Source organism: Sus scrofa, chromosome 8 (genome assembly GCF_000003025.6).
Source record: "Sus scrofa isolate TJ Tabasco breed Duroc chromosome 8, Sscrofa11.1, whole genome shotgun sequence".
Lineage (NCBI taxonomy): Eukaryota > Metazoa > Chordata > Mammalia > Artiodactyla > Suidae > Sus > Sus scrofa.
In genome coordinates, this window is record NC_010450.4 from 65281289 (window position 1) to 65297745 (window position 16457).

Consider the following 16457-nt stretch of genomic DNA (forward strand, 5'->3'; position numbering starts at 1 on the left):
CTTGTGGTGCAGTGGGTTAAGGATCTGGCGTTGTCACTGCAGCAGCTGAGTTAGACCCCTGGCTCAGGAACGTTCACCAAAAAAACAAAAACAAAAACAAAAACCCTAGCTGAAACACTGTGCTTTAATATACACTCTCTCCCACCTATATCAATAATAGGGTATAGCCACTTAGAACCTGAAGGCACATATACAATTCTGGTCAAGAAAAGTCTTCCCATTAGCTAACTCTTTTCCCATTTGAGCATCAAAAACATTCTCACTTATTTCAAAACTTCCTGACACAGCTGAAAAACTATGGGCTCTATGTTGGGACAGATCATCAGCCAATATTTAACTTCTCTTGAGCGTTATCTCCTAGCTTACAGAATTATAAAGAAGAATTAAAGTATATTATGCACATATAAAGTGTTTTCTAGTCCATTAACTATTCTAGAAAAATTCCTGCCATAAGAAATAGCTATTCTATTTCTTAAACAGTGATATAAATAGCATGAGTTGATCTTTTCTTCCTGATATTGTCATCATTACAAACCTCAATCACTATTCAGTGACAATATAAGGAGGGTGGCCATACTTCAGGTTTGGATGATAAATGAGACAATGATCCAAGATAAAAGGATGTATGGAGATATTAGTTAGATGGTTATTCTCTATGTTTCCATTATCATCCTGCAGATGTATGCATATTTATCGTTTGGTCTACAAACCCCACCACACTGATCTTTTTTAACGGTGAAAATTGTCTATTAGTAATCTTCGTAACTTCATAGCCTAATACAGTGTCTGACATTTAATGGCTGTTAGATAAATGAGTAAATAATGCAATAGAAGAGTATGAATTTTTATCCACAAGAACTAGCCCCACTAGCTGTTTTTTTCCCAATTTATATATATTGGTGGGGGCACACCCACGACATATGGAGGTTCCCAGAATAGGGGTCGAATCGGAGCTATAGCTACTGGCCTACACCACAGCCACAGCAATGTCAGATACGACCCAAGTCTGTGACTTACACCATAGCTCACGCAATGCCGGATCCTTAACCCACTGGGCGAGGCCAGGGATCGAACCTGCAACCTCATGGTTCCTAGTCGGATTTGTTTCCGCTGCACCATGACAGGAATTCCTCCTAATTTATATTTTAATACACCTCAAGAATACATGCTACTGTCTTATCTGTATTCTGATAACCACCTGATTTATTAAGCCTTCACCTTTTACTTCTCCCTTTTTATATACATATATGCTGCCATCTTCAAAGCTGCTCAAAAATCAAGTGACTTGGAACTGAATTATATGTCAGTCAAATAAAGAGATTCTAGAAGAGTCGGTAGGCTTTTGAGGCTCTTTATAGACTTAAGTTTACTCTGTCTACTTCCCAAAGCTAAATAGGATTTACAGACACACAAGACACACAATGTGGTAGAATTACATTCATAGTTATTTTTAAGAGAAACACTTACCCATGGGTGGCATCTCTTTTTTGGAAATCTGGACACCTATCTCTTCACGTTCTTCCATATTTTGGCCCGAATTTCTCTGTAACTTGTCTTGGGCAATATGTGATATATTTATATTTTTATCTTTAGTGTGTTCCATATCAACTTGTTCTTCCACTACATTGGCCTTAAATTGTGTTCCCTGTTTTTGCTTTATAGTCCTTTTGTTTCCAGATGATTTTTTTCCATTCTCAGAATACATTTCATATTTTGCAGATTTACAATTATTTTCCATTTCATCTGTCGAAGCACAACTCCCACCCAGTATGTTTTGTTCAAAAGGCTGAGATTTCTCTACTGGGTGAGCTTTGCTAGAATGTTTGTCACTTGTCAAAGCTGTAGATGATACACTATCACATTTTTCCCTTGACTTCTTCCTCTGAAGTGCAGTGCTCTCAGCAGGGGATACAGTGCCATGTATCAGAGGCCCAGACTTTCTTGGTATAGTAATCCAAGATTGATTGGCAAAACTTTTATCTGATTCATCAATTATAAATTCATCTTCTAATAACTTCGTATTATTTGTAGGAGATAAATGAGGTGGAGCAGTTGTATGCCTAACAACAGAACTAAAACAGAATGCTATAATAAATAAGAGATCAACAAAGTAAAGCTTTTACTTTTGGTTTAAAGACCAGTTCACATGTCTCAATTTTTCCTCACCATCTAAAATCCTTCCATCCCTTTAAATTTCTCCAATATCTGAGCACACTCATTTATAACACTAATGGAAGGGATCACAGAAATTTCAAGCTGGAAGGAAGCCTGGATGTCAACTAATCTAATGTTCCCCAACTCATTAGATACATTAAACAGATGAAACCCAGAGATGTGTAAATATAGCCCAGATAGACTGACAGTACAAAAATGCACGCCATTATTGTATAATATTATATTACATTATGTTTGTATAGGAGTTTCCTTGTGGCGCAGTGGGTGAAGTGGCATCACTGCAGAGGCTTGGGTCAGTGCTATGGCACAGACAGGATCCCGGGCCTGGGAACTTCATATGCCATGGGCACAGCCTACACTCACACACACACTTATATATGTATTTATTTATATGAATATAAATATATGTATCTATATGAATAAATGCATTTACATAAATACAAATATTTATACATTTATATAAACATGTATAAATTCATTTATATAAATATTTACATATTTATATAAACATGTATTGTATTTAGGTAAACATTATGTCTTTATGTAAACATATATTTATATGGACATTTACATATATGTACATATATAAATAAATGTTTGTATAGATGTCTCTTGGAGCCTGAATTCCTTTACATCCGAAACAAGATTATTTCTGAGACACCAAGTCTAGTATTTTAAGAAAAAATCCACTGAAACATAGACTAAATTATATTATGTAAAAACTCATTCCAAGTTTGATAATACACAATTTTCATGTTTTAATATTATAATCAGAGTATAGAAATAAATGGATGTATCTAGAAAGGTAAGTGCACTGGGATTACACAGCATCTTTTCTAATTAGCTGGAAAAGCTTTCTAGAGAAGGAAGGAATCATTCAAAAGATGGTAATCTGATGAACTCCTTTCACATTTCCTTCCTTTTTATGACAACAGCCTTGAGCAAACCACATACTAGAGTAAAACACGCAATATTAAACACTTAAACATTCAAATTCCAAAGCTAGCAAATGTACTCCTGGTTCTGCCCTTTTCACTTAGTAAGAATGTTTAACTATTTATACTCAATTGAAGAAAAGCTAGAATGGAAGAATTGGATTATCACATTTAGTTCCTTTTCTCTTAAGATATTTAAAAAATTATGAAACGAAAATGCCTTCTCTGCTTTTCTAATCTCAAACCCTGATAAATGTTATAATGTATATATATATATATATATATATATATCCTAAGAAATATACTGTCTTCTAATACACTTACAAGTTTATATAACTAGAAAAGCTAATAAAAAACAAAGTCAATATAAATAGAAAATCACATAATACATAAATAGAAGACCATGTTTGGAGTTCCCGTTGTGGCTCAGTGGTTAACGAATCTGACTAGCATCCATGAGGAAGCAGGTTCCATCCCTGGCCTTGCTCAGTGGGTTGAGGATCTAGTGTTGCCGTAAGCTGTGGTGTAGGTCACAGACGAGGCTCAGTATCATGTGGCTGTGGCTGTGGCATATGTCGGCAGCTACAGCTCTGACTGGACTCCTATCCTGGGAACCTCCATATGCCATGGGTGTGGTCCTAAAAAAGCAAAAAAAAAAAAAAAAAAACAAACAAAAAGAGACCATGTTTAAACAGAAATATTTTTCAACACTTAAAGAAATAGTCAATCTGTTACAAATACATTTAATTTGCTTTATTGCATATTATTTGTAATATCTATTAATTCCATATATTAAAGAAGTAATGCGGGTACTTAAAAATAAAGCCCTCCCAAACCAGCTTAACTAGAATTCTCTAAATCTACTCCTCTATTCTATTTCAAGAGTCTTCCATAACATTAATATATTCAAGCTAAAGATATCCTTAGGAAATATCCTTGACACTTACTTTAAATCAATTGTTTATATTCCTCCAAAATTCATAAATTGCCATGTGAGGTTATGGCAATAAGATAACCATCTATGAACCAGGAAGGAGGCTTCACCAGACATTGTATCTCCTTGAGCCTTGATCTTGCACTTCCCAGTCCCAGCATGGTGAAAAGTAAGTTTCTGTTGTTACAACAGTCCAAATGGATTAAGATAACACTATTACTATTCAGAATAGAGAAAGATGACTTCTGGCTACGTGGAAAAATCAAGAAAAACTGCTCTGTAGCATTTGAGGTAGATGGTGAAAGATGGATATGAATTTGGTCAAGAGGAAAGAGCAATAAAGACAGGAGTTCTTATATTGGCTCAGTGGTTAACAAACCCAACCAGCATCCACGAGGATGCAGGTTCAATCCCTAGCCGTGCTCAGTGGGTTAAGGATCCGGCATTGCTGTGAACTGTGGTATAGGCCACAGACGCAGCTCAGATCCCATGTTGCTGTGGTTGCAGTGTAGGCTGGCGGCTACAGCTCCAATTGGACCTCTAGCCTGGGAACTTCCATATGCCGTGGGTGCAGACCTAAAAAAAGTAAAAAAAAAAAAAAGAAAGGAAGGAAGAAAGAAATAGCAATAAAGACAATCAGAAGGAAGAGCATAAGCAAAAGCATAGAAGCAAGAAGGCATCAGGAATAGTGAGTAGTTACATCTGGCAATGGCACTTCAAACTTTACTTACTAGTTTATCCCGAAAACTTAAAATCATTAAAAAATACTTTTTTGGACAGAGATATATATAATTAGCACGTAAGTGTAACATATTTGTATCAGATAGTAGGGACAACATCCATACAAGAGGTAATAGATGCCACACACTGTCGCGAGACATGTTTCTACAATATTTTCTTAGCCTCTTTGCTGAAAACTATCTTGTCCTTCTTTACTTTACCCCACCTTCCTGCTTGAAAAACAGTCACAGTGATGGTGAATGACTTAAGCTTAAACACAAAGACCTAAAGGCATACGTTATTCATAGGGTCAGCTGAATGAGGACTTAATACAGTGGTCTAGGCATGCAGGACCTGTGCAGATTGCCAAGCCATTTGCACAGCATGATATGTCCTCTTAAGAATAAGAGAGGAGCCCCATAGCCCCAAGGGATTTATGAGGGTTAGAGGGATATGCATTAGCAAAGAATAACGGAGGTGCAAACCTAGGCACACCTTCTGCAGAAGCACAATGGTGATTCTCTAGATGCTATGCATAGATAACCAACACCAAGCTTCCTCAAATGCTAATGATTATTAAATGCCTAAACGTCAGAGTAAAAGCTTAATTGGCAACCGGTGAAGTGACTTTTAAAATAACTTAAAAAAACCTATATCCTGCACCTACAACCCCCTTCTCACTTGACATAATCCTAAAAAACACAATAAAAGCAGTGTGGTTTCTTAAGGCAGTGCTCTTGGTCCCTGAGACCTTGAGTCCCCCGGGTCCCACCTTTACTTAAGATAAATGTCTCTGTGTCTTGTTTTATGTTAACTTTTTTCCTTAAGTTTCACAGCACCTGTTCTTCATCCCCATCCTGCTGAGCTGGTCTCGGCAACACAGGAGTTCCTGCCACGGCTCAGTGGTTAACCAACCCGACCAGTGGGTTCAACAAGGACGTGGGTTCAACCCCTGGCCTCAGTGAGTTAAGGATCTGGCATTGCCATGAGCTGTGGTGTAGGTCACAGACATGGCTTGGATCCCTCATTGTCGTGGCTGTGGTATAGGCTGGCAGCTGTAGCTCCGATTTGACCCCTAGCCTGGGAACCTCCACATGCCATGGATAAGGCCCTGAACAGACAAAAAAAAAAAAAAAAAAAAAGATGCCACACACATGTGCACACACACAGAAAGAAGGGTGGGCCAGAAAGGAACCAACTCTAAAACAAAAGAGGAATGTCATTCATTCAATATGTTTTTATAAAACCTTCCTAATATATTCCCTAACATTCTGATACTACAGAAAATACAAAGGAATCTAAACTCCTAGAAAGAACTTCTATATTAATCTACTAAGAAAAACATATATAAAATACCTAAATTACAATACAAAGCAAGAAACTATTTTAAAATACACTGGAGTGGGACTTGGAAAAAAATTAGAAGCCTAGCAAGGACCTTAGAAGAAAATACAGACTGGCACACGACAGAAGCCAGGCAACTGCCAATATGTACCACCAGGCTGGCAGAAAGAGCTCACCAGTGTGTGAATACTGCTGACAGATCTGAAGTTTATTCTGTAGTCCAGTAGTTCTCAACCCTTGCTGCCATTAATCCTAGTTAACCCTAATGTGCTGCCAGAATTAACAATCACTATATGGACACCACAGAACTAGGAAAGATTTTTAAGTAGGCAAGAACAGATTAAAACTTACTTTAGGACTACCCTTTTCTGACACAATCAAAAGATACAGAAGAAATATTTAAAACCCTTAACAGTGAAATAAAAGCACCCTGACATAATTCTATTTCTAAACAATGTCTTTATTCTTTGATATCATACATTCTAGAAAGAAAGTACAGATGAGCAAAAGCAATGAAAGTTGAGTAAACCTGTTTTCTTTCAAATCTAATATCCGTTAAATGATGGCTTTGAGATTAATTTTGGTAAAAAACTACTCTCTCCTTATTGGTGAGGCATAATTTCAATTAAAAATTGTGTCAATCAGGGAGTTCCCGTCATGGCTCAGTGGTTAATGAATCCGACTAGGGACCATGAGGTTGAGGTTCGATCCCTGGCCTTTGTCAGTGAGTTAAGGATCCGGCTAGCATTGCCCTGAACTGTGGTGTAGATCGCAGACACAGCTCAGATTCCACATTGCTGTGGCTGTGGCGTAGGCTGGCGGCTACAGCTAGGATTAGACCCTCAGCCTGGGAACTTCCACATGCTGTGGGGGTGGCCTTAGAAAAGACCCAAAAAAAAAATTTGCGTCAATTAAAATTAACTTGTAGTTAAGTAGCATCAAGAATCCTTAGGTAACTGTTCACAAAATGTGAAAGAAAAATGAGGACAATTTCTTCAAAACTCACCTGGATTCGTTTTTTCTTTTTACAGTTTCTAAAAACAATGTTGAAAAACTCTTTCTAGTCTGTGGTTGATCTTCATATTCTGAACCTTGTATTCTTTTTTCAGATGTTCCTGATTGTTTCTTCTCTTGTGGTCCTTCTGATACTTTATCCCCTATTTCTGAAGTATTATTCACTATTTCTACTTTCTTTAAAACATCTTTATCTCCAAAGTTTAACCTAAAAGGTTAAAAGACAAGCTGAATGTTCCACCATCTGTTGACTTATGAGTTTTCCTAAACTCCCTTATAGTGACAAATACAACCACTTACAAAATTTTCCTATGGGCCTTTATTTAAAACCTATAAATGCTGATGTGTTTCTCCTACAAAAATACGAAAGGTAAATTGTTCAGAAAAATTAAATTTTGTACTTGAAGACAGAATAAAGGAGAAAAACAATGGTTAAATCTTGTAACAAGGACATTCGTAACTTAGAGCACTAGCTCTCAAACATTTAATATGAATTTGACTCATCTAAAGAATCTTATTAAAATGTAGATTCTGATTCAGTAGGTGCAGCACAGGGTTTGAGATTCTCTATTTCTACAGGCTTCCAAACAATGCCATTGCTCTCGATCCTGAGCTGCAGATAACACTTGGAATAGTAACATTTTTTATCTACTTAATTCCTTGGCTCCAAGAATCACACAAGACCCTGGATGGATATTACATTCTTTGCAGAGGGCCCAGTAGCAAAGGACAATGAACATTCTATTTTGCTTCTTAAAGGCCATACTTATTCTTTGCAACCCAGAAATGACCTTATATACACCTACCCTTGTAATTAGAAATAACATAGACGAAATATAAATCATTTCTCTTAAGGAGTCACAGAAAACTATCAGGAAAATAAATAAATAAAATAGGAGTTCCCGCTGTCTGCACAACAGGATTAGTGGCATCTCTGGAGTGCTGGAATGCAGGTTTGATCCCCGGCCTGGCACAGTGGGTTAAGGATCCAGTGTTGCCGCAGCTGTGGTGTAGGTCACAACTGTGGCCAAGATCTGACCCCTGGCATTGGGAACTCCATATGCCACAGGATGGTCAAAAAAGAAAAAAATATGCTTTTCCATAGACTACAGAAAAGTTTACCCTCAAACTTCTCTGAAGTACACTTTAAGGCCTCCCATATTAAATATAAATTGAATATATACTGAATATATGTTACATTTTTCTCATAACATTAATATTCCTCAATACTCACTATAAAACAAACACTAAATTACCAACTTTTTAATATAAAATTTTTTATAAGTAGAATTAATATTTTTTAAATAAATATTCACCTTTTTTTGGTTTTACGAGAACTCTCTGTACTTGAAGACATGGTATTTACTGAATTTTCAGATGTGTAGGTCTCTCTCTTTTGGGCAACAGATGGAACAGCCTTTTGCAATAAAGTTGCTTTTGCATCCAGGTCAGAAGGTGATCCAATAGATAAGTAAAATTCTTCATCAGCTTCCTTGTGATGATCTTTTAGCTTTTTACCTGACATTTTTCTCAAGTCAGATGTGTGTTCTGAATGAACCTCAGGTGCCAAAATTTTGTGATGAACCTCATGGGCCTGAACTAGAAAAAAATTATATGAAAATATCAAAAACTTTTAAATAATAATATTAGAATCAAACATGCTTTTTGAAATTCAGCAACAATTTAAATAGAAAGTTTCCAGAAGACTCACAGGTCATTACGTTTATAATCAAAGATCTATGGTTAAAATATGTAAGTACTTTAAAAGTTCTAATTTATGTAATTAATAAAATGAAAGGTGTGTGTGGTCCATGCTCTACCGTTCTGAAATAACTAAAATCCTCAAACATAGAAAATAACACAATTTTATTGATGTAGTAAATTTATTGAAGATTTGAACATAGTCAAACTCATAGAAGGAGAGATTAGAATAGTGGTTGCCAGGGGCCGGGAGGAGGGAGAAATGGGGAGTTGCTAATTAATAGGTGTAAAGTTTCAGTTACACAAGACAAATAAGCTTTAGAGATCTACTGTAGAGCATTGTGCCTACAGGTAACAACATTCTACTGACACTTCAAAAGTCTGCTGAGAGGGTAGATCTCATGTAAAATGTCCTTAACACAATAACATAGACAATTTTTAAAAAATATCTGAATAAATCTATACACAGAAAAAATAATGAACTAATCCTAGAGAAGTAATGAGATTCAAACTTTAAGAGTTGGGCAATTAGGGCAGCCAGACAAGCACAGTTTGATACATATACATAGATATATACAGAGAGAAAATATATATATTTATACACATAAGAGAAAATACATATGTATTTCTTTATATCTCTATCAAGAAGAATATATATTCTCTTTATGTCCTTCATACATCAAGGAAAATGTAGATGGCTGGGTAGTACTCATACTGATTCATACTTTTAAATAGCAAAGATTAAAAATTTAAGGAGTTCCCATCGTGGTGCAGTGGAAATGAATTCGACTAGGAACCATGAGGTTGCAGGTTTGACCCCTGACCTTGCTCAGGGGGTTAAGGATCCGGAGCTGCCGTGAGCTGTGATGTAGGTCACAGATGCATCCTGGATCCTGCGCTACTGTGGCTGTGGCTGTGGCGTGGACAGGCAGCTCTAGCTCCGATTCGACCCCTAGCCCGGGAACCTCTATATGCTGTGGGTGCAGCCCTAAAAAAAGCAAAAAAAAAAAAAAAATTAAAATACAGCCAAAAACAGGACTTGGGTTCTGGAACAAATGGCACAGGCTCACTTTTTCTTGCTTTTTCCTTTACATACAGCTAAAACAAACAACTAACTCTGAGAGCTGAGAGGAAGAAAGTATATTTGCTAGGAATCTCAAGCCTTAAGCAGCAACAGTGTGATATATCTCCTGCAGCATCACAAGATGAAACAAACCAAAACACCAGCTAGGACTCTGTCATTGGAAACAACATCCACAAAAATAGACAAGTACCTACACATTAAACCAAAACCAACTATAAAAAGACTGAAGGGAGTTCCCATCGTGGCGCAGTGGTTAACGAATCCGACTAGGAACCATGAGGTTGCGGGTTCGGTCCCTGCCCTTGCTCAGTGGGTTAACGATCTGGCGTTGCCGTGAGCTGTGGTGTAGGTTGCAGACGCGACTCGGATCCCGCGTTGCTGTGGCTCTGGCTTAGGCCAGTGGCTACGGCTCCGATTCAACCCCTGGCCTGGGAACCTCCATGTGCCGCGGGAGCGGCCCAAGAAATAGCAACAACAACAACAACAACAACAAAAAGCCAAAAAAAAAAAAAAAAAAAGACTGAAATACAATGAAGGATATCTTAATAATCAAAATGTTAAGAAACAATCAAAAGGACTCACCATACCAAAAAAACAGAAAAAACGCAGCCTGAACAAGAAAATGTGAGCAACAGATGCAAAAGGACAAAATAAATCAGATGTCGGGATTATTTGACAAGAATTTACATAAAGCAGGAGTTCCCATCGTTGGCACAGTGGTTAACGAATCCGACTAGGAACCATGAGGTTGCGGTTCGATCCCTGGCCTCGCCCAGTGGGTTAAGGAGCCGGCATTGCCGAGAGCTGTGGTGTAGGTCGCAGACGAGGCTCGGAACCCACGTTGCTGTGGCTCTGGCACAGGCTGGTGGCTACAGCTCCAATTGGACCCCTAGCCAGGGAACCTCCATATGCCACGGGTGCCTCCCTAGAAAAGACAAAAAAAAAAAAAAAATTTACATAAAGCAACCACCATAAAAATGTCAACATTCAATTATAAACTCTCTTGAAACAAATGAAAAGATAGAAACTCTAAAACAAATACAAGATACAAAAGAGAATAAGCTTTTTGGATTTTAGCCATTCCTATAGTTGTGCAGTAGTATTGTTTTACTTTAAAATTCCCTAATGATGGGAGTTCCCGTCGTGGCGCAGTGGTTAACGAATCCGACTAGGAACCATGAGGTTGCGGGTTCGATCCCTGCCCTATGCTCAGTGGGTTAACGATCTGGCGTTGCCGTGAGCTGTGGTGTAGGTTGCAGACGCGACTCGGACTCGGATCCCGCGTTGCTGTGGCTCTGGCATAGGCCGGTGGCTACAGCTCCGATTCAACCCCTAGCCTGGGAACCTCCATATGCCGAGGGAGCGGCCCAAGAAATAGCAACAACAACAACAACAACAACAAAAGACAAAAAAATAAAATAAAATAAAATTCCCTAATGACAATAATAATGAGCAAATCAAAATCATAATGATGCTACTTCACACCCATTAAGAGGGGAAGAAGGAAAGAAGTTAACAAGTACTTGTGCACTGCTGGTGGGAACACAGAATGATGCAGCCACTACAGAAAACAGTTTGCTTCCTCAAGAATTAAAAATACAATTACCATGTGATCCAATAATTCTTTTTTTGCATATATATTCAAAATAGATTGAAAGCAGGAACTTCAAGAGGTATTTATAAATCCATGTTCCTGGCAGTATTATTCACAAAAGATGAAAGGTAGAAACCACCTAAATGTCCATCAATGGATACATAGACAAAACAAAGTGTGATATACATACAGCAAGATACTGTTCTGCTTTAAAAAGGAAGGAAATCTTGACACATGCTACAATATGGCTGAAACCTGAGGACATTATGCTATGGAAATAAGCCAGTTACAAAAAGATAAAAACTGCACAATTCCATTCATATAAGGTATGCAGAACAGTCATATTCAGAGACAGGAAGTAGAATGATAGTTATCAGAGGCTGGGGGTAGGGGTGAGGGATTGCTTAATGAGCTCGATTTTGCAAGATAAAAAGTATTGTGGATGGGTGGTGGTGACAGTTGGACAACAATGTGAAATCTTGTTAATGCCAAAGAACTGTACACTTAAAAATGTTTAAAACTGGGAGTTCCCATTGTGGTGCAGTGGAAACAAATTTGACTACTATCCATGAGGACGCAGGTTCCATCTCTGGACTTGCTCAGTGGGTTAAGGACCCTGCGTGGCTGTGGCTGTGGTGTAGGCTGCTGGCGCAGCTCCAATTAGACCCCCTAGCCTGGGAACTTCCACACTCTGAGGACCTGGCCAAAAATAAAATAGTCTAAAAAAATAAAAGCACAGAATAAACAAAGCTTTTTTAAAAAAATGTTTAAAATGGGAATTCCCGTTGTGGCGCAGCAGAAAGAAATCCAACTAGGAACGATGAGGTCCAGGGTTTGATCCGTGGCCTCACTCAGTGGGTTAAGAATCCAGCGTTGCCTTGAGCTGCGGTGTAGGTTGCAGACGCACCTCGGATCTGGCATTGCTATGGCTCTGGCATAGGCCAGAAGCTACAGCTCCAATTAGATCTCTCGCTTGGGAACCTCCATATGCTGTGAGTGTGGCCCTAAAAGGACAAAAGACCAAAAAAAAAAAAAAAAAAAAAAAAAAAAAAAAACTTTAAAATGCTAAGTTTAATATTCTACTGTAATTTTTTTAAATTATTTTTTCAAAAGGAATGAAGAGCGAAAACAGTAATGTATGTGTAAATATAAACAATGACTGAAACAAAAATAGTCTTAGATAAAAGATACCAAAATACATAGCAGAATTAACATACATGATAACAGGAATAAAATATATAACAATAGTATATCAGTTGGGAATTAGAGAGTTGTTCTAGTCACTGTGTCTGAATAAAAAAACTCCGTAATTTGGCTGCATAAAACAACCACGTATTATGTTCACAGATTCTGTGGGGCTGGAATTTGGCAGAGCACAGCGGCTGACAGCTTTTCTCTGCTCCAGGAAGTCCAGGGCCTGGAAGATTTCAGAGTGCTGCTCACTCACATGTCAGACATCTGAGGCTGGCTGCCAGCTGAAGGAATATTACTGTCTATGTATCTGCAAGTGGGCTAGTGGGGCTTCCTCACAGTATGATATTTGGGTTATAAGGCAGAATATCCCAAGAGAGAAACATGAGAAAGAGACGGAGCCAAACCAAGTTTTATGTTCCAACACTGAAAGTCACAGATATACCACATTCTATGATATATGATACATGATATAATATGTACAAACAACCTCACTCACCTAAGGGGGTAGGGGAAAAAGATGCTATATAAGGTTAGAAATGAGTGGAGTTCATAAAACTGAAAGCTAAGAATTTGTACATAAGATTATCATATGAAGTGCAGTCAGAGAAAGACAAATATTATATCACATATGTGAAATCTAAAAAAGAGTACGAATGAACTTATTTACAAAACAGAAACAGACTCACAGATATAGAAAACAAACCTAGGGTTAGCAAAGGGCAAGGTAGGGGAGGGATAAATTAGGAGTATGAGATTAACTGGACATGCTACCATACATAAAAAAGACCTATGACAAGGATTTACTGTATAGCACAGGGATTACACTCATTATCTTGTAATAACCTATAATGGAAAATAATCAGAAAAAAGGATATATATATACATATATCTGAATTACTTTGCTGCACACCTGAACCTAACACAGCATTATAATCAACTATGCTTCATTAAAAAAGAAAGATATTGTGCATAAGCCCTGTACTCTAGTTGATATATTGTTATATATATGTATATAGGAATTTTTGGGGGCGGTGAAAAGAAAGAAGAGTTTATTGAACATGGCGAGGTGGAAAGAAAGTACAGTTTATTGAGATAAGAGACACTGCAAGCACAGGGGGATGACTTCCTGATAATCAGGGAGAGGCAACCGTATTTAGGAATTTTTTAAAGTTAAGTAAATGGACGGTGAATGGTGAGTGCCAAGTTTGTCACTTGTAGAGTGGAAGTTTACAGATAAGCAAGGGAAAGAGGCTAGAATAACCCATGTGGAAATGGATTAGCATTGAAGACATCAATATGAATCCATGTCTAACTTAATACAGAAATAGCTACACAGAAAAATACTGAAACATACGAATACATACACCAATTAGTATACACACATATACTTCCTTGCTGTCAGTTAAGCTCTTGAAGCAGTAACACCCTGGGAATGACAGTAAACCTGGTACCCAGATATGGGTTCCTGATACCATTCTTCAGTAAAAGAAACCATTAATTAGTTCCTTGGAGAAATGGCTGATTCTAGGACAGGGGTAGGATACCCATAAGGTAAGCCTGGAGCACCCCATAGTTCCAAACAGTAGGAAGTGTTCAAAAACAACAGTAACAACAAAAGTGGGGTTTGTCAAAAGGGCATAGGAGCCAATGAAAGAGCTCCTAATGGCCAAAGCTGGAAGAATTTGAGTAACAAAATAAATAAAATACTACTGGATTATAAATCAAAGTATAAAATAATGTTTCTACCTCAAAAACTAAAAAAGAGCAAAGTAAACCCAAACCAAGGACAAGAATAGAAAAAAATAAGAGCAGAAATCAATGAAACTGAAAACAGGAAGAAAATACAGAAAATTACTGAAATAATAAGCTAGTTCATTTAAATGAAAATGATAAACCTCTAATAAATTGACAAAGAGAAAAAGACAAGACAAATCACCAATATCCAGAATAAATGGTATATAACAAGAGACCCTGTAGCTACTAGAAGCATAATATGGTAATACTATGTGCAACTTTATGCTCATAAACTCAACAACTTAGAAGAAATGGACCAATTCTTCAAAAACCATAAACTATCGAAATTGTGGCAAGATAAAATAAATAACCTAAATAGTCCAGTAACTATTAAAGAAGTGAATTTGTAACTCAAAAGCTCTTGAAAAAGAAATTCACAGACCAGACGATATCACCGGAGAACATTATACCAAAAATGTAAAGTAAAACCAATTTTATACAATCCCTTCCACCAATTAGAAGGGGGGATAATTTCCAACTCATTTTATAAGGTTGTAAGCATTACCTTGATAGCAAAATCATACAAATAACAGCATGAAAAAGAAAACCACAATCACCATCTCTCAGTAACCTTAGATGCAAAAAATTCTCAAGAAAATCACATCCAACAATGTATAAAAAGTATTAATATTCCATAATTGGCATTTATGGTCAACAAAAGAATACATGTTTTTCAAGTACCCATGAAACATTCATAAAGACAGACAATATCCTGGATCATAAAATAAATCTTCAAAACTTTAAAAGAACTGAAATCACATAGTGTACATTATGCCATAAAGAAATCAGGATTAGAAATCAGTAAAGGAAAGACAACAGGAAAAATCCTAAACACTTGGATTAACACACTCCTAATGGGATAAATGGGATAAAAAGTCTCAAAGGATTTTTTTTTTTTGGTTGCGACCGTGGAAGTTCCTGGGGTCAGGGATTGAACCCAAGCCACAGTAGTGACAACATCAAGTCCTTAACCATAAGGCCACCAAGGAACTCCTCAAAGGATCTTTAGAAATGACACAGAAATAAAAAATGAACAGAACACACAACATCTCAAAATCTGTGGGATGAAGCTACAGCAATGCTAAGGGAAATTTATACTGAAGTGTATATACACTTAGCATAATGTTTCTAAGGTTCTTCCATGCTGCAGCATATATCAGAACTTCATTCCTCTTTATGGCTGAACAATACTCTACTCTCTATATATGCCACATGTTGTTTGTCCATTCACTTATTAATGGGACACTTTTGGGTATTGTGAATAATACTGAAATTGAACACTGGAGTACAAGTATCTGAATCCCTGTTTTCAATTCTTCTGAATATAAACCTAAAAGCAGAAATGCTACTTAATTTTTTGAAGAACCACCAAACTGTTTTCCACTGTAGCTGCTCCATTTTACATCCCTACAGCAATACACAAGGAGTTCTATAAAATTCCACAAACTCAGTAACATTTATTTATTAAATCTTTTAAAATATTTTTTTAGGAGTTCCTGTCATGGCTCAGTGGTTAACGAATCCGACTAGGAACCATGAGGTTGCGGGTCCAATCCCTGGCCTTGCTCAGTGGGTTAAGGATCCAGAGTTGCTGTGAGCTGTGGTGTAGGTCACAGACACGGTTCAGATCTGGCATTGCTGTGGCTGTGGCGTAGGCTGGCGGCTACAACTCCGATTAGACCCCTAGCCTGGGAACCTCCATATGCCATGGGAGCGGCCCCAGAAGAGGCAGAGACAAAATAAAAAATAAAAAATATTTTTTAAAATATTTTTAACAAGAATGATATGCACACTAATATATATAAAATGGTATCTCATTAGGGTTTTGATTTGCATCTCTCTAATGACTACTAATGTTGAACAACTTTTCATAGAGTTGTTACCGGCTTGCCAGACACTCTGGAGGTCAAAACACTGAGGTGTCAAGGTTTGCAGCAAAGAGGGTTTATTCAAAAGGCAGCTAAGCAA

The 16457-nt window shown here is 37.4% G+C and overlaps 1 protein-coding gene across 3 annotated transcripts in view; it reads right to left on the bottom strand.

Moving 5' to 3' along the window:
• CENPC (centromere protein C) overlaps positions 1-16457 on the bottom strand; it is a 77964-nt gene that overhangs the window by 43464 nt on the left and 18043 nt on the right. For all 3 annotated transcript variants that reach the window (XM_003482404.4, XM_013978751.2, XM_021101386.1), the window contains 3 exons: positions 8439-8721; positions 7115-7330; positions 1468-2072 (listed from right to left, as the gene is read on the bottom strand). In XM_003482404.4, the coding sequence (XP_003482452.2) occupies positions 1468-2072; positions 7115-7330; positions 8439-8721 (1104 nt within the window). The remainder of the gene's footprint in view (positions 1-1467; positions 2073-7114; positions 7331-8438; positions 8722-16457) is intronic.